This window comes from Emydura macquarii, unplaced genomic scaffold (assembly GCF_026122565.2).
Source record: "Emydura macquarii macquarii isolate MOO-44397 ecotype Brisbane River unplaced genomic scaffold, CSIRO-AGI_Emac_v2 contig_295, whole genome shotgun sequence".
In the NCBI taxonomy this organism is placed as follows: Eukaryota; Metazoa; Chordata; order Testudines; family Chelidae; genus Emydura; species Emydura macquarii.
In genome coordinates this window covers 8,154,112-8,172,412 of record NW_027130432.1, presented here as the reverse complement: position 1 = coordinate 8,172,412, position 18,301 = coordinate 8,154,112, and the positions used below count along the sequence as shown (strand labels likewise).

Genomic DNA, 18,301 nt, shown 5'->3' with positions numbered 1-18,301 from the left:
TCAATTAACTTCTTCTTTTCCCCAAGAAGGACAGTTATTATTATGTTAATACCATCTAAAAGACTGTCAAACAAGGGCTTTTGCCATATAAAAACACCATCCCCTAGCTGGAGAGAAAGGTAACAAAGGTTATTTGCCACCTTTTCTGTGGCTGTAGTAAAAGGTTAAACAGGTGTGTTCACCATGGCACTAAGCAGCCTGAAGTCTCTGTATTCCAAACCCTGAACCTTGTTTAAAACGATTTAATGGTGGACAGTGACTGGGTTATATTAACACCTTTGACTCTTTGGGCCCATCAAAATTAGTACAAGAGGTAGATTTATGTAAGTCCCATGCCTTTGTTCTTCTGTATGCTGAGGTCCAGATCCTCAAAGGTTTTTAGGCTCCTAACTTCCATTAAATATATGATTTCAATGGACGTTAGGAACTTGAATTCCCCCTGGGCCTGAGTCTTTAAATCGGTAAGAACACGGCTGTGGCTACAATTCAGAGTTCTCAGAGTTGCTCCTGGACACTTACTTACCCAGTCTGGTTTTGTCCTTAAGCTAAAATACAATTTTAGATTTTAAAGGCTTTGTGTTTCTCCTTGTGCCTAGCACTCCTTTCACTCACCCTTTCTTCCTGTAGGCCTATAGTCATGTATTTGCATGGAAGGAAATAGGTCTAAACCACCCACAAATCACATAAAATAACATAAATCACATAAAATCACCAGGCTGACTTTCAGAAGTGCTGAGGAACTCCACCTGCCCTTGCAGGCAATAGGAGCTACATGTACTCAGCATCTCTGAACCTCAGGCCAGAGATCATTAGGAGGCATAATAGAAATGCGAAAGCTGTGCTGGAGTTGTATGAATACTACTGCTTTCTAAATGCACTAACTCTGTTTACAGTGTCTGTATCTTCTGCTATTTAATATACATCAGTCATTGGGCCATCACAGGAAGAATTTAAGGCTTGGCACGATGGTAGCATGGAGTGATGGCCTTGGAGGAGTTTATTGTGGGGCAGTGGGTAATCCTTTTTCCACTATCTTAGTTCTACATGGTATCTTTCACCTGCAAGGGTCCCTAACACTGCAGAGATGTAAACCTCTATGCAACTATAGAATAGAATACTTCATTCATCTGCTTCTGCACTGTTGACACAGGGCAATTGTTTAATGGTTTAGGAACTGTCATAATTTATACTGCAGAGGACAACTACCAAAACCTGGCTAGTCAGATTTAGTGCCTTTACTCTTGGAAGGGGAGTTGGGGGGCAGTGCCATGTCATCTTTTCTGACCACATGTCCTCAGAGCCAGGGCATATGTCCACAGCACCAGGGTGTTTGTTTCCCTACCACTCTGCTTTTGCATGAGCTGGAAGCAAAAGTGCTGCAATAGTGAGAGACAGGCTCTTTCGCTGTTGTCTTTGGGCTAAACAGGAGCAGAAAGTCATGGAAATCTCAGAAAATAGCTTCTGCTGAGAGTACTCCTCATTTCTTTACCCACTCACCTCTATAGCTGAGGTCACAGCCCGGTTAGAAGTGAGAGTGCTTGTTTAATTGGACAATTCTGAGAACACCTAGAATTGGATAATTCTGAGTTTATTCTAATTGTATTAGGAGAAAGGGGCACAAGCCAGTGCCCACAGCTGCTCTTTCGATATTGCAATTCAGTACAGTGACTTTACGAAAATTAAAAATGATCGATGGTGATTCCAGACTTTAGAGAACACCATAATGTACCCAAACTTGATCTACATAGATTTATAGTTACATTACATTTAAAGGGGACCTAAAGCTGGCTTCTAATGCATGTCTGCAATGTGTACTGCAAGGGGGAAAAGTGTCATTCTCATAATCTCTTTAAAACCTAAGAAGATCAGAGGACTGACCCTGACCATACCAGGCTGAAGTATCAAAATCTAATTAGTCTCATTACTAACCATGTTTCCAAAATGTAATCCTGCCTAATACATCTTGCTTGACCTCGTAGTTGAGGGAAATTCAATGGTGTCTCCAAACTGGGGGGCGCTGTGGATATTTTCTAAATCAAAACAAAACAAAACAAAAAAATTCCCCTTGAAGATCACAGTCCTGCCAGTATCAAAGCAAAAGGAAAAACAAGAAATTTAGACTTTTGACAGCTTGAAGCCTCCAAAATAGTTTTTTATATGTTTGAAATCCTCGTGTGTTAAGAAAAAAGGATTTTCACAGTATCAGAGTGTTGAAACTGGCAATGGAAATATGTTTTTTGAATGTTGTAACTGATTCTTTTGACTTTTAGTCCCTCGTGCAGGCTTGTTCAGTTGTCTGATTTAGTGGTACCACCAAAGAGAGCTGAATAAAATATTTGTAGTAAGATCTCAAAGCAGCTAAAACAGTGCACGGGGCTTCACGTGTCTTTACAGCCCTGAGACTTAGCAAGGATCCTAGAGACTGGTGGAGCTTTCAGCAAACCCGAGCTATGTGTCAAGCAAAGGGAAGGATCTATGATGATTACATTCATTAGGGCTTGTTTTCAGTTTGATTTTTTGGGTTGGGATGAACTTGAAATTCAGTGCAAAACCAGAGATGGGCCTCAACCCAAGGGTCTGAAGCATTGCTGAAATGTAGACCTGGATGCAAGTTGTAGTGTGTAAGACCATCCCGACCGGTAACTCAGAGAGTATGAACAGAACTGACCTGAACCAGAAAAAGGGTGTACAAATCCATTTGATCAGCTTACTTGCTTCTCAACTGCTAAAAGATCTGCTGGGACCTTCTTGATCCCAGAATAGCATTTGGGTATTTGAATCTCCAATTCAGTGGAACAAAGTCTTGGGTCTTCATGGTTGCTGTTTTACTATGGCAAAGCACACAAATGATGACAATGTAAAAGTCCAGCTCCCGTTTCAGTCAGTAGCAATGTATCAGATGAGGTTGTGCTAATGTTCCAATAGTCATTATGTTTCAAAGGAGAGAGTGACGTTCCAGGTTTAATTGAGTCATTGTTGCTTTAACAGGAAGGTGGGATATAAAACATCTCCAGTTCTGCCCCATAAACAGGGTCTGCCCCTAGTGAAAAGCTGGTATTTCTAAAGATGGCACTTAAAAAAAGGCAACTATCTTACAACCCTGCATAAATGCTGCAATGGTCACCACCCATGCATAAATTAAATGGGGAGGAGCACAATTAAATACTAATAAAAGGAGAGAACCCTTTGCTACAGCAGAGTTCAGCAATGAGGAAAACCAGACAAGACCCTTATCCCGCACTCTTTATAAAAATAAACTTTGCAGCACCAAATTCAACATGGGTGTGAATGGGCACAATTTCCATTGATTCTCTTGACTCTGGAAAGAGCTGTTTTGGTAATAAAAAGACCAAAAATCTTGCAACACATATTACAGATGATTCAGCAGCTAATAATTGACTAATCCTTGTGTTCATTGATTATATTCTAGACAACGGAGCTGAGATAGAAGAATCCAGAAACAAAATGGCCAAGACATCTCAGTCACAAAGCAGAATAGGAAAAAGCTGATTACTGCTGTTTAAACATGACCTCAAATTAATAGCTAGTGCTTTGCTCTTCTCTAGCATATATTAGCTATAGCTCCCAAAGCGTTTTACAAACGTTAATTATTTCTCTAACCTCCACTCTCAAGGACTCATAGACATTAAGGTCAGAAGGGACCACTATGATCATCTTGTCTGACCACTTGCATAGTGCAGGCCCTAGAACCTCAGCCACCCACTCCTGTAATAGACCCCTAACTTATGACTGAGTTACTGAAGTCCTCAAATAATCATTTAAAGACTTCTAGGTACAGAGAATCCACCAGCATGTGACCCGTGCCCCATGCTACAGAGGAAGCCCTAGGCTATCTGCCAATCTGCCCTGGGGGAAAATTCCTTCCCAACCCCAAATATGGCAAACACCTAAACCTTGAGCATATGGGCAAGACTCATCAGTCAGACACCCAGAAAGAATTCTCTGTAGTAACTCAGAACCCACCCCATCTAACATCCCATCTCATCACAGGCCACTGCGGATATTTATCGGTAGTATTCAAGGATCAGTTAATTGCCAAAGGAGATAATATAGAAATTGTACTGAGCATTAGATGAGGCATACAGAGATTAAGTGAGGTGTCCAATGATTAAGAGAAAGAACTTCAGTGCTTTAGCTCAAAACATCTATACAAACTGCAGCATTAGATTTTTCAAATGATGGCATGGATTGACACTGTATGGTTGAGATTATATTCCATCCCAATGCCGTTTTTTGTCTTTGCACTGAGCTTTGGGTAAGATGATATCATCCTTCGTTCTCTATACTGCCTCAACAATCTATCTACACATGTCCCTATCGTACTATCTGAGCATTTCATAGGCACTAATGAATTTTATCTTCTCCATAATGCTGAGCGGGAGGGAGGAATCATCCTATTTTACAGACAGAGAACTGTGAGACAGAATAGATTAAATGACTTTCCCAAGATCACAAGGATGTCGTAAGTGAATCAGGAAATGAACCTCAGTCTCTTGAATTCTAGTTTGCTTTCCTGTCTGCTGGACTATCCTTTCTGTAAAAGCAATATGTTTTAAGGCAGCCCCTTTATTAAGTTTTAAAATGACCATCGACAGAGACATCAACTAAAGATGATGATAGCAGATTAATGAGTACAGCTCCCAATAAAGTACACACTGTGATACCATAACTATAGGTGTATTGGGAAAACCTGAGAGTGATTAGATAGCTAGTCCATCCATTTAGCTCAAACAGAAGAATTCAGTGCCCTGCATGTAGACTGTCATGATTTCTAAAATAATTAAATTGTATTACCTTATTTTATTTTTGTATCTTACTCATTTATTCACTGTTCTGCCATTTTTAGTTGCATCATGCAAGCTCAGTGAGAACAATATACACATTTGTAACCAGTCAGTCCAATAAAGTGAGCAAGGGCAGACTTTGCCTTCAATGTATTATGCATTCAGCCCCAGTTCTTGCAATGTTTCAGGGTTATCAAGGTGAGGAAAACAGAAAGGAAGCCATAGAACACTGCTGAACATAACTAAAGTCATATTATCCAGCCCTCTTTCTATCTAAGATACTTATATGGCTATTATTACTATAGTATCTGAGCACTTCACAATCTTTTAATCCTCATAACATTCCCCTCAGGCGGGAAAGTATACAATTCCCTTTTTACAGAAGGCACAGAAAGACTAAGTGACTTACTCATGGAAGCCTATAGCAGAGCAGGGAATTGAACCTAGGTCAATGGAACCCATAATAGAAAATTATAACATAAAACTGCTCATAAATGAGTCTCCTTCCTTCCTCTATAATTTAAGACAAAATCTGAAGCAGTTGCCTGATATCAATAGGAGCTACACTTCTGAAAGTCAGGCCCCACTTAGGCAGTGAAAAATTGAAGTTTTTGATATCTGCCATCAACTCTAACTTTTAACCTTGCTGGTTCACGCACTAAGGCATGAGGGGTCAGCTCCCTTATTTAACAATGTTTTTTGATCTAATGAAACTGTGTACATTCTCAGTCATGTACATGTTTAATATCTTGAATAAAATCCTTTTAAGTTCTTGCCTTCAATCCTATATCTTCTGGCAGTGAGATCCACAGGATATATATGCACTGTGCACAGAAACATTTCCTTTTATCCATTTTAAATATCTCTCATTTTATTTGATATTCCCTTGTTCTTTTCTAATGATGAACCAGCACTCAATTTAACATCTCCATACATTCTTTATTTTATACGTTTTACTCATATCCCATCTTTTTCATCTCTTCCCCAGACTGAATAGTTCCAGTATATCTTTAAATGATAGGGCCTCCATGTCTTTAATAACATTTTCATCAGTTGTCTTAGAGCCTTCTGAATACCGGAAGAAAATGACCAGAGTTCCCCAGGTTTAATATGTTGGAGAAACACTGACCTAGAGACACCATGGGAAGGGATATGCAATAAAGCCTTCCACTTACCACCTTCTCTGCACCCAAGGGTTTGTGAGGAACTAGATTAATTTGGTGAATACTCCTAATTTTCACCCAATAACAAACTGTTAATCTCCCTCATTGCTCAAGGGGTACCATGGCAACAAGGGTTGTCCTACTGCTGAGTCATGCCATCACCTGTGGATACTGTGGTAGGTTCCAGCCTTCAAAGGTGACTGGTGCTGTATGGAAGAAGGACATTTCTATTGGATGGCAGCAGCTGTCAATAACAACCATATCCTGTTCTGGACAGCATTAATGCCACCTGTGAGGAGGCTAGTAGCTGTTGTTTCTCTGGGCTCTGTGCTTGTTTAATAGCATTTGGTCTCTCCAGAATTTCTTTGAGACCCTTTCTAGCTAAATCTTCTAAATAGAGGAATGGAGTCCCAGGTGTGCCAGAACTTCCATGCTGAATGTGAGGCTGCTGTCAATGGCATAGTAAACCTGGAACTGTTTGCTAGCTATGTATACTTGTCCATGGTGAGTATAGTATGAGACCTATGCTGTTAAAAAAAAAAAACAAAAATCACTTAAGAGATTTTTTTTTATCAATTCATTTTAGTTCAAGTGAGTGCTGGCTTGTCTGCTATTGCATGTTATAAAAGAGTACTGTAGCTGTCTGCTGCACCTTTGCCATGGGCTAGTAAACAATATTGGAAAGTAGCAAGGGGCTAAGATTACTTCTGACACACGGGGGTTTTGTGGCTTGTGAGTGGGGAAGCCTGTAAGGCTGAATCTTCTCAGCCATTCCTGAGCCTCTTTGTGGGAGGGTGGGAAGATTTGTTAATATGAGCAGACAGCTTCCTTGTTAGCATAGTGAAGATATACACAGTCATCAGCTTGAGGCTGTGTTGCCTTCAGTGATCTCCTCTTCTCCTTCCCAGTCCTACTACTTTGACCGTGATGATGTGGCCCTGAGGCACGTGGCCCACTTCCTGAAGAAGCAGTCCCATGAGCAGAGGGAGCATGCAGAGAAGTTTCTGACCTACCAGAACAAGCGAGGGGGGCGCATTGTCCTGCAGGACATCAAGGTGAGCAACAAATGAATGTGTCCTCTGCCCCTGGAAGGGCTAGGAAGTGGACTCTGGACTGACAGTTAATTGCCATGTGTGGGGTTGGAGCTAGAGCTTCCTTTTCTAAGAGAAAGAGAAGGGCCTTCCATGGGCTGGCTTCTCTGATCATCTCTAGTGGTGTTATTCCTGCAGTAAACTAGAAAGAGCAGCAAGAGTATCAGCCTTTGGCCCTCTGGTAAAGGATGCATGAAGGCAAGGGCTGGCATGGTGGATCTCAGATTAGACTAAAAGCATGGACTAAGTTTGCTTATCTGTGACCAGGCCATTGACTCCATCACTTCACAAGCAATGACTTCAGTTCATAATTATAGACATCTAAAGTACAGGGATGAACAGTGCTTGTATTGGTGGGGTAGAAAGCTCACTTGGATACCAAGCTGTAATTTTGCAATAAACAGACGGAGGTGTCTAGTTCTCTTCCATGGCTTGCCTCCTACACAGAAGCCAGAGCGGGATGAGTGGGGGAACAGCCTGGAGGCCCTGCAATATGCCCTGCAGCTGGAGAAGACTCTGAACCAGGCCCTGCTGGACCTGCACAAGCTGGCTATGGAGAAGAATGACCCTCATGTGAGTTAATTATTTTGTCAGTTGAAAAAGTTCTTCAGCCAGCTATTTGAATGCATGGGGGAGGATAAGGATGGGAAGGGAAATGCAATGCAAGGGATTATTCTGCAGCTAATTTTTCTGCTCTCTGGTGTGTACCAGGTGGGCAAACATCTGAATATTCTCAGATTCCCTGGGGGCGATATCTATGTTGCTTGCTGTATTGGCACCAGAGCAGGCTGCTTCCATATGGACATCCTGTGCTGTGTGGCCACTGACCAAGTTGCCCCCTGTAAAAGCAATGCTTTTTTACTTGCAATGCTGGGGAGAGGAGGGGTGGGAAAGAAGGAATTTTCTCACTGCTACTTGCAGAAATGCTTATTCTGACCCTTCAGATATGCCATAGCTCAGGGATGTGTATCTTTCTGGAGCTCCTGTGAGAGCTGGCCCTAATGCTTTCTTCTGATGTAGAAGGCTGCTTGAACAGTGACTGAGCCACTGAATGTCCTCAAAAAAGCCCCAAATGGGTGACCCAGGGACTTGATGCACTTATGAAATGAGGGCCAGTTAACAAATGGGTGAAATCTTGCCTTAAACACATGGTTCTCAGGTCTACGTACGTTGGTCACTGTTTGTTTAGCTATTTAAGTTTTGGCAGCAATGCCTATAAGAAGTGGAGTGAATAGCTTTCCTCTTGCAGCTGTGTGACTTCCTGGAGTCTGACTACCTGGAGGAGCAGGTGAAGGCCATCAAGCAGCTGGGAGACCACCTCACCAACCTGAAGCACCTGGGAGTGCCCCAGAGTGGCATGGGAGAGTACCTGTTTGACAAGCACACCCTGGGTCAGAGCAGCTGAACTCTTCACTGGGGACCTGACCTGTGGTGTGGCTCATGATGTCCTAGTGCTGTTCTGGGTTTAGCTCAGAAGATATGTCTTGTCTCCCCTAACACGGAGAATAAAGTCTCTGCTTTCTGGTGTTACCTGGCTCATGTTGTATTACTCTAACTGGGATGCCAGTTGGCTTCTACACATGTGCTGTAGTGGGTGATACTAATATGTACGCTCAGTGAAAGGAGCAGGCATCTTGTCAAGTGGAGAGGAGAAATTACTGGAGCATAGTCCTCAACTAGTGTTGTGCATTTGAGACTAAACTTATGGTCGGAGGATGCTGATGGAGGAGTCTCTATGGGACAATGGTGCAGGGAAACATTTCCACCTGGATGTGGGGAGAGGGATGTATGCAATTACAGCACAACAACAAATTCCCCTTACATGTATCTGCAGATGGAAGCAGGGTTATGCAGTTAGTTCTGTGCTGTGGTAAAGGAACTTCTAGTCTTCCTTCCATGCCTGTGGGGCTGATACTTGTAAGCCTCTAGTTTTGTGCAGTCAAACTTCTGTTTCCCCCCCCCCCCCTTCCCAATATCTGTCATACATTGACCATGCTGGGAAGCCAAACTGAAAAAAGGAAAATGTACACTGCTGCCTTACAGGAGCCTTTCTGGGGAGACTTTGTCCATTCTCAGCAGGCTATTAACAGGGAGATCTGCAGGGTGGAGGATCTGATGTGGTGATCTTCCTGTTTGAAGGAGGGAGGTTTTGGTATGCTTCTGGTCCCACTCCCCCGTTCTTTCCTCCTCCCCTTCAGCCCTGCCAGTTCAATGGCTCAGGTTCTTCTCTGCATGGGGCCCCTTCTTTCCCCCAGCCCACTTCTCCACAAGATCTTGCAGCCTAATTACAAAGCAACTGCTGTACCACTTGTCTGCAGGGAATGGATGGGCATTTGGTCAGGGGAGCAGGAGCATATCAAACATTTGCCATTTTCAGTATTCTTCACTATCCTCAAACTGTCTACTGCAGCCAGACTGTCACAGGCAGAGGGTGGGCCTGCCTTTATCTCCTGTAGTAACTATATGGTAAGAAGAGTGACTGTCGCTAATTATGACAGTGGAGGGCTGGTTGGGGTCTTTCCTTTTCCTGCAGCTATGTCCTCCTGTAGTCTGATTACTTGGAGGAGCAAGTGAAGGCTACCACACACCTTGAAGACTGCCTCACCAACGTGGCAGTGCCCTGGAATGGCATGGCAGCGTATCTGTTACACAAGCACACCCTGGGGGAGAGCAGCTGAACACTGCTCCTGGCTGCTATCACAGAACTGAATTCTGTTGCTTGACTTCTAGTGTCGGAGAATAAAACCCCATTTTTTTTCAGCTCTACTGTACCTATGTTGTCTTCCATTGTTTTGGTGCTCTAGTGAAGCAAAGCAAGGTCCTACTGGGGTGATAAATAGAGTCATGGTGTGTTTTTAGAGCCTAGGGAAGGAAGAGTGGTATATGATGGAAATGATTTCAGTGGCTCCTGACCTGCCCAACTGCAGCCATCTGTCTTCACAATCTCCTGTGGCAGCACTTCACTACGTCCTAGTGTGTATGGAGGAAGGTGCTGGAGGGAGTAGGGGCCTGAAGAGAAGAAATAATCTTTCACTCTTGTACTAGAGTGAGAGGAAACAGTGCTCTGAGGACCCTTATATATTTAGGACATATGGATAATATCTAAAAACCAGATCCCTGGCTAATAAACACAAATATGCTTTAAATTAGCAGATAATATGCTGCAGTAGTTTCTACAACATAGAAACTTCTGTTAAGCTTCATGCAACACTCTCACTAAACAAGGGGTAGTACATTTACCTCTACATCTCTGGGAAACCTTATGAAGTGAGGTTCTCTAGTGCGTGGTGGACAGGATGTTGGATTACATGATTATAATGCTATACTCTGGCCATAATACATTACCCTTACGCATCAGTGGGTTGGCTCAGTGATCTGATAGCTGCACAATCGGACACTGAATGCAAAATTGAGCTGAGTAAAGTACACTGCTGTCTGCTTCCTCAGATTGGTGGTCTAAATATTGCAGCACACACTGCAATTTGTGGGTGTGCTGCTGAGGGGGAGGAACTTTAAAAAGGCCTGACTTTCAGAAGGTAGGTGTGCACACTTTCTCAGAATCAGGCCTCTTTGCAGTGACCAAAGTTGGAGAGCCAAAACAGTGAGCCGCTTACAATCCCTGTTAAAAAGCATTTAGGGCTTAGTTATCCCCTCCTCACGTGCTGTTTGAGGAACTCTCTACTCACCTGTAACTAATTGTCTGCTGTGCGAATGACTAAAGCACAAACTGGGAATTGGTGAGTGAAACCTAGTTTTGAGCTCTCTTTCCTCATAGGTGGCGAACACAGCTTTTCCTTTTTAAGTGAAAAACATGTACCAGCTCACTGTCCGTGCTTCTCCCAGCAGTCTCATTTTTATGGTGCTCATTGTGGGTACTGTCAAAACCTGGATTAGGAGCTTGTGTGTGAATATGTGTGAAAAGGCTCCACAGCACATGGGCAGCTCCCACTGTTTTTTGGATTTTTAGACAACACCACTCTACTTCGCTTCCATGCCAGGTTCCACTTGCCCAAATCTGACAAGGCCCCTTTCCTTGGGTTCAAGATATCTTCCAGCCTTTCACTTCTATTCACCCCAAGGAGGGTTTATCCACCCTTAGGGAGAGGGGACTTATTACTAACCCATTCAAAGATGATGCTAATGCTAAGACTGTAGTACTGTCTTCCAAAGCAGCAGAGTTTCCACCATTCTGAAGCTCAAAAACACCTAATGGTGAAACAGAGCATAGAGATATGCATGCAGGCTGCTGCTCTGTCAACTGTAGTTCATTGAAAAACTCAGCCCATGTGGTTAATGCAACTTGTTTGTTTTGTGATCTCTTAATGGAGGAATGTGTTTGTTTTTATATATATACACCTATATAAACCCCAAACACAACAATGGTACTGATTTAAATCTGCTCATCACAATATAAACTTATTTTCTTCAAGCAACTGGTATGCATATGCCGCTTTTCCCAATAAGGCCGAATGCAGTAGGATATTCAGCCATCCTAATGCTGCCTTTGTGATAAAAAGAAAAATGTTTCCTTGTTACTATGTAGGAAAACACATGATTACCCTGACTGTGGACTAGAGGATGTTAACTCTAATGCTGCTTTACTGTAGTTATGGTAAAGGAGTTTGAAACTCTGTATAATACACCAAACACAGGGCCAGTTCTGTTGGGCCATTCGAGTGTTTCCAAAACTTACATGCACACATCACCCATCAGAGGCAGCCACTTTTGGCACAACAATTAAAGGAAGGCAGGACATATTTTGTCTATTTATGTAGCATGGGGGCAACTCTGAATTCCAAAATGGTACCTGTGGGGTTTTTTTTAAATATCTAGCAGGGGCTATAAAGTCTTTTTTTAAAAAGCTGCTGGGGCATTCATACAATAGGTCAAAATCTGAGCTCAATTACATCACTCTCAAGCTGAGTAAAATAAATGGCGTAGCTGAGCTTGGAATTTGGTTCAAAATGCCACACATTACATAACAGAGCAAGTAACAATTTGGGGATGAGCAAGGAATTCTGCAAATTAAAGAGTTCTGGAAAGCAAGCATCAGAAATAATTAGCTTGGGTAGAGTAGCCATCCTCTTCTACAAAGATATACCTGTACTCCACAGTAAGGCTCCAAAACACAGGGCTAACAGGAGCGTAAGATGCAGTGTCTTGGATTATTACCACAGTGTGTTTTTAATAAAGACCCTACCATTACAGCTGTCATAAAGGAGATGAGATTGCTTAAAGCTAGGTCAGTCCTACCTCAAGAAGTGGGCAGTGGGCCCTGGGAATCTGGGCAGTGGGTCCTGCTATTGAACTGTTAATGCCAATACAGACCTGTAAGGAACCCTACAGGCAGTGCTGACATGAACCAAATGCCTCAACCGACATTCTTCTCTACATATTGGTCCCATCCTCTGTCTTCATGATGTTATCATTTTCCCTGCCATGCTTTTTGTGTCTGTATCCTGTGATTTTTTGTATTCTCCTGGTCCCTGCAAATCTTTTTTCCTTTCACTCAGATGCCCCTCTTCTGTCCTTGCAGCAGTATTTAATGACATGATTTTGGACTATGTGGACAGATCAGGATGCCACAGAGGGAACTCCAGAGCTCTTGACGTAATAAGCAATAGCAACCCATACTTCCAGAGCTCAGGTAGCTTACATACAAGCTCTGAGATACCAAAGAAAACATTGCAGGAAATGTTTCCTCTGTGGATCTCAGGTAACAGTCTTTCACACTCTCTATTCTGTATCTATCTTCCCAGGTAGGGCAAAGTGGCAAATTGGAGTTGTTGCTGATTCCTATAAATTTAAAGAGCCACATTTTTCTCAGTAAACACACCCACCAACTGGGCTGTTCTGGGAGAGTGTTCAGTGCCCCCTGCTCTTCAAAGGTTGAGGTGGGTCACGTGGCTAATAATCTCCTTCACTTGTAGAAATTCAGTAATAGTCCCACTCACAAAGCTGATTGGATGCTTGGTGAGGAAAGGAAATTCCCATTCGATGGTAGCAGCTGTCAGTCATACTTCTGGCCTTCTCAGAAGAGTATTAATACCAGGTGTGCTGAAATAGGCTTTTATATCCTTGTGTGATTGAGCTCTTTCTTCAAGAGTGGATGTGTAGAATTGCTTTCAGTAGAAAGTTTCTATTAGCATTTTATACCTAGATCTTAGAGGCATGGAAATGGAATCCCAGGTGCGTCAGAACTTCTATGCTGAGTGTGAGGCTGCTGTGAACCGCATGGTGAATATGGAATTGTATGCTAGTTATGTCTACTTGTCTATGGTGAGTAGTTTTGTCTAAAAACAATATAGAAAGCTGCCTCTAATTGCCTTGTCATACCTATAAGGTTACTTATTGGAGAAGCTTGTTTCCTGGTGGGTTGAAATGAGGGTGTATATCTCACAATGGGATCACTTAACCTTAGTGGCAATTTAAATATCAAGGCTACTAACTTCTGATTGCCTAGGCAGCAAAACATATCAAGATATCTAACTTATAATTAACCTTCCTCTTTCATGGATGTGAGAGCGACAATTGTTCCTTATCTGGCATTCTTAATAGCTATTTTCTTTTCCTCCAATTTCTGGATAATTCTAGTATGCTGAAATCAACAGTAAAGAAACCTTGGGTGCAAGTAGTAGAGAAACTGAAGAACATGAGGGAAGGAGGCAACTCCATTGATTCTGTAGACCACCTTGATTAACGAGCTCTTGAAGTCCGATGAGTTTGTTGCAGACTCTAGTTCACAGAGCAAAGTGCTGTATCAAACAGCATGTTATGTGCAGGTGTTAAATCCATGTTTTTTGTACAGTAAATGTTGAAATTCAAAGGTCTGACTCCTTCCTATAGATTGTAGGAACTGGGGGGGGCGGTTCATTGTTATGACAGGTTAACTTAGAATCCTGTAACTATGTTGCTGGGGTGGTGGGTGGTAATGGGGGATTCAGATGGGTACTCCCCTATAACGCCTCATGATGAGTTGAGACTCTGCCAGGAAAATATCCTTTGCATTACTCTTTCTCCCTAGTCCTACTACTTTGACCGTGATGATGTAGCCCTCAGACACATGGCCAAGTTCTTGAAGGAGCAGTCCCATGAGGAGAGGGAGCATGCAGAGAAGTTCCTGACCTACCAGAACAAGCGAGGGGGACGAGTTATCTTGCAGGATATCAAGGTGAATAAATATTTCAATGAGTACCCAGAGGAGCAACTGATGAAACAAAGGCTAGAGCAGGGGGGCTATTCTGCATGTTACTAGTGGCAAATAGGTTTGTGGTCTGAACTTGCTCCTCTACTGGACTGCTAACCTTTATTTGTGCAACCATGTTTCTTCAAAAACATGTGTGTGTGGTTGTTTTCTAAGCTCTTGAGGCTCCCAGTCTCCTGCAGTAGGAGGTTTTTATATTGCAGACCATCGTGATGAAGGCAGAGGTAGGGAATGTCAGAGTACTGGGTAGTAGAGTTGGGGAGATGAACATGCTACAGCAGGGTTAATTTGACCCTCCGTTTGGCTTACCTTCCCCATAATGACCAGCAAAGCCATGGAGTAGCTAACTGAATTAAAAAGCATTAAATAGCTTGCACTTCTTCTGCAAAAGCGCAGTGCCTTGTAAAAGGAGCCTGCTATCTGTAGTACAGAAATGAGACATCCCACCTCTCAATCTCCTTTTTCTTCTGTGGCTGGTTGCCTTGACAGAAACCAGAGCAAGATGAGTGGGGGAACAGCCTAGAGGCCCTGCAGTGTGCCCTGCAGCTGGAAAAGACTGTGAACCAGGCCCTACTGGACTTGCACAAGCTGGCTACTGAGAAGAATGACCCGCATGTGAGTGACTGGGTTAATCTTAAATTTGAGGCCATGAGTGCAGACTCTTATTGGTACAGTGATTCCCTGCCCCTTTATCGTTCGTTGTTGCCACAGTAGAAATAAAGCACTAAGAAACACAGTTGTTTGGGTCAGAGAAGATGAATCTGAGCTGATGACTCTCCTCTCTAGAGTAGAGAAGATAAGGCTGCAGCTGGCTTCCCTCTTACCTTGCCTGGATGCTTAGGTGGGAAAGGCTTGTGCAGTCTTGTGCCATATGGATGAAATGACTTTACAGCCTATTTCCAAACTTGCTGTAGTGATGGCAGCATCTAGCTTAAATCTGGTTAGTCCCTCATTTTGGTGCTTGCCCACTGGGGAACAGGTGCTGCTGAGTGAGCAATACATTGACATTCTGCCTGAAACATGGTGGGAAGAACTAATTTCTTTTGTGCCTTCTTTGGTGACCTTGCTCAAAGCCAAAGTTGGCCCTAGGGAGTGCATGCTGTCTGTCTGATCTGGCACCCAGTGGATCACGAAGTCTTGCAATGTATTGTTGGCGAGACCAAGGTTATAAGGTTGGAAAAATCCACCTCCATGCTACTTCTGTCTTCCTTTTCATCCTAGCTCTGTGACTTCCTGGAGTCTGAATACCTGGAGGAGCAGGTGAAGGCCATCAAGCAGCTGGGAGACCACCTCACCAATCTGAAGCGTCTGGGAGTGCCCCAGAGTGGCATGGGAGAGTACCTGTTTGACAAGCACACCCTGGGGGAGAGCAGCTGAACACCATATAGGTTCTTGTGTTTAGAAGGAATGTGTATTGCTTGAGCTCAAAATAGAGAAATAAAAGCGGTTTTGGCTGTAATTTGGCATTCACTGTTGTCTATAGGCAGCTCTAAATTGTTTGTATGAAGCAAGGGAGGGCATAAGGTGACATGAGGGACCATGAAATTCAACTAATAGTCTATACAGCAACAGATGTGGCCCTCTGAGGAGTTTGTGTAGAGGAAGATTATTCATACTAATCTGGCTAAAATCTAACCTCTCATCAGCTCTCCTTATACCTAGTTCAGGAGGAATCCCTGCAAATGTATTATTGGATCAGCCAGCAATAGGAATCTAACTCCAAAGAAGTTTCCCTAGGAAAACTAGTACTAATCAAACTGTTTCCGGGAAATGAGACATTCTAACATACAGGTGTTTACTTATGATCTCTTAAAAGGAGTGTCAGGAAAAAACAAGCCCAGCTCACCTGGGGGGAGGGAAGACACAAGATTCTTTGCAGATAGCACTTGCTTTAGCTAGTGTCTACCATATAGAACCACAGAATAGTTGGCAGGTTACATGGTGTATCAAGGCTGGATTGGGATAGCACAGTTGGTTATGCCAAAAGTGGCTGATCCCTTCTCCTTCTCCTCCCCCTTCCCTCCTGCAAACATACTCCCTTCTGACTTTTAGATGGAGCACTGTAACAGCCTCCAGTTATCTGAGCAGGACAGGCAGGTGGAAACCTGTTTCCCTGCTCTAGCTATGGAGGAAGTGTCCTGGTATAGGGCTACCTCTATGACAGCTGTATGTCAGGCAAGCGAATCTGCTTCTAGCTGTGGTTTTTTTTCCATGCAGCTCTGCTCCTACCCTAGAAGACAAATGCAGAAAGGGGTGGGTGCTGGAACAATACCTCTAGAAAGCACAGCAACAGCTGGAAGTTGAAGCTAGACAAATTCAAATAGGAAATAAGATGTAAACTTTTTTAATGGTCAGAATGAGTAACCCTGGAGCAACTTAACAAGGATGGTGGTGGATTCTCAATCACTGACCACTTTTAAATCAAGATGGGATCTCTCAGAAAAGATGCTAGGCATTATTTTGGGCAAGTTCTCACCCTGACCTTCTGTAGAAGAAAGGCCGAAGTGATCGCAAGGGTCCCTTCTGGCCTTGGAATATAATTCAAGGGGTGGGGGGGGGCAGACAGACATGTTGCCTCCAAAGGCATTTTGACACTACCTAGAAGGAAACATAGCAGCTGAGGGAGGTGCTGAGCCTCAGTAGCAGAGGATTGTTTTAGGAACCCACAGCAAGATGGGGCTCTAGCCTGAAGTTCAGCAGTGGCAAGGGTTCATCCTTGCTCATGAGGCCTAATAACCCCACCCTCCTGCAGACAGCAGGGAGAGTCTCCTCTAACTGCAGCATAGGGTGGTGGGAGTAGGAATAACAATTCTTGCCCTGGAGTGGTCTCTCACTCCTCTTCCTGGACTCTATGCCCTCACTTTCTTTCTATACTAGGCCTTTATTCTCTCACTGCTGAGTAGGGTGAGAAATATTTTTACCCACTTTTAAATGAACACACACTTTCCTTTTTGGAACAAAAGCTCGCTAATTAACAGTAACATAACATGTGCAAGGTCTGTCTTCAGCTGTAGGCCCAGGATGAGATCAGGAGCCATTCTTCAGGAAGAACTCTGGTTTCTGTAGACTAGATGGTGGGGTCATTTGACTTCACAGAATAAAGCGAGTTTTCTTTTTTTTCATTTCTCAAGGAGAAAATGCTACAGGGCACAATAGCAAGAGGGGTTGTCTTGCCCAGTATAACCCTGGGGAAGTCATGGCTGCAGTGATTATCTTTGGAACCATGCTTTTCGTAGTCATGTAGTATCCCTAGTGTAGTTCTATTTCATTCTCTCAAATGTGATTGCTTCTACTTTCTTGTTACTCCATAGGGTGTGCAGTAGTGCAATTATTACAGGAACTAAACTTACTTCTCACTGGTAGAAGTGAATCCATGTTTTGTAGTCCCAGGTGCTGGGGGCATGGGGTGGAGTGAAGAAGGAAGATGGACTGTAAAAGCTGGAAAATATATAAATTCCCCTTTCACTTAAAATTACTATTGGGTTAATTTAAGGAATAAACTCATTAGCTGGACTGTAAAACTTTACTGAGTCATGCTAGCTTTTCCTACTCACTTCACCTATATATTGAATTATTTCTATCTTATTTACTGAATTTTACAGAATATTTTCTTCCACATCTTAGTGTGTGTGATCTCATAGTAATACATGATTTATTGCCATTAACCTTTAGATCACACTCTGGCTGTTTTGGTTTCATTTACTTTGTTAATATTCTGTATCTTCAAAAGAAATCTTCAAAGGAGAACTTCAATCAAATCAGTTGTGGGTGTTGTCTTCCTGTGTTAAATGTATACCCAGATCCAATACATTGCTGGTAAAAACTGTTTCAGATGATGTGTGCGCACAAAGCAAAATTCCCTCAACAAATATAGTATGACAGTAGCTTCTTACCCAGACCTCTTAATAGAAAGACCAGTACTAGTAATGGCATATGGGAGATTTCCTTATATGATGGAAGTGGGGGAAGTCGAAGCTCAGACTCTGATAGCATAAACTGAAGGGTGATCTGGTTATGTGATCATGCAACCTCAAAACA

The 18,301-nt window shown here is 43.0% G+C and overlaps 2 protein-coding genes across 2 annotated transcripts; both read left to right on the top strand.

Annotated features, from left to right (window-relative positions):
* The first annotated feature begins 6,290 nt into the window (after positions 1-6,290).
* On the top strand, positions 6,291-8,589 carry LOC137155317 (ferritin heavy chain A-like). The gene is made up of 4 exons (XM_067551508.1): positions 6,291-6,472; positions 6,877-7,023; positions 7,507-7,632; positions 8,309-8,589. The coding sequence occupies exons 1-4, from the start codon at positions 6,371-6,373 to the stop codon at positions 8,462-8,464; spliced, it is 531 nt and encodes a 176-aa protein (XP_067407609.1). The 5' UTR covers positions 6,291-6,370; the 3' UTR covers positions 8,465-8,589.
* A 4,557-nt stretch (positions 8,590-13,146) lies between these two features.
* On the top strand, positions 13,147-15,722 carry LOC137155303 (ferritin heavy chain A). Its single transcript, XM_067551503.1, has 4 exons — positions 13,147-13,338; positions 14,084-14,230; positions 14,753-14,878; positions 15,485-15,722. The coding sequence occupies exons 1-4, from the start codon at positions 13,231-13,233 to the stop codon at positions 15,638-15,640; spliced, it is 537 nt and encodes a 178-aa protein (XP_067407604.1). The 5' UTR covers positions 13,147-13,230; the 3' UTR covers positions 15,641-15,722.
* The last annotated feature ends 2,579 nt before the right edge of the window (positions 15,723-18,301 follow it).

Excerpts from the sequence above, each read along its gene's own strand:
- LOC137155303 (XM_067551503.1), top strand. The coding sequence starts at position 13,231 with ATGGAAATGGAATCCCAGGTGCGTCAGAACTTCTATGCTGAGTGTGAG. Across the intron at positions 13,339-14,083 it reads GTTATGTCTACTTGTCTATG|TCCTACTACTTTGACCGTGA; the intron begins GTGAGTAGTTTT and ends CTTTCTCCCTAG. Across the intron at positions 14,879-15,484 it reads CTGAGAAGAATGACCCGCAT|CTCTGTGACTTCCTGGAGTC; the intron begins GTGAGTGACTGG and ends TTTTCATCCTAG.
- LOC137155317 (XM_067551508.1), top strand. The coding sequence starts at position 6,371 with ATGGAGTCCCAGGTGTGCCAGAACTTCCATGCTGAATGTGAGGCTGCT. Across the intron at positions 6,473-6,876 it reads GCTATGTATACTTGTCCATG|TCCTACTACTTTGACCGTGA; the intron begins GTGAGTATAGTA and ends TCTCCTTCCCAG. Across the intron at positions 7,024-7,506 it reads TTGTCCTGCAGGACATCAAG|AAGCCAGAGCGGGATGAGTG; the intron begins GTGAGCAACAAA and ends CCTCCTACACAG.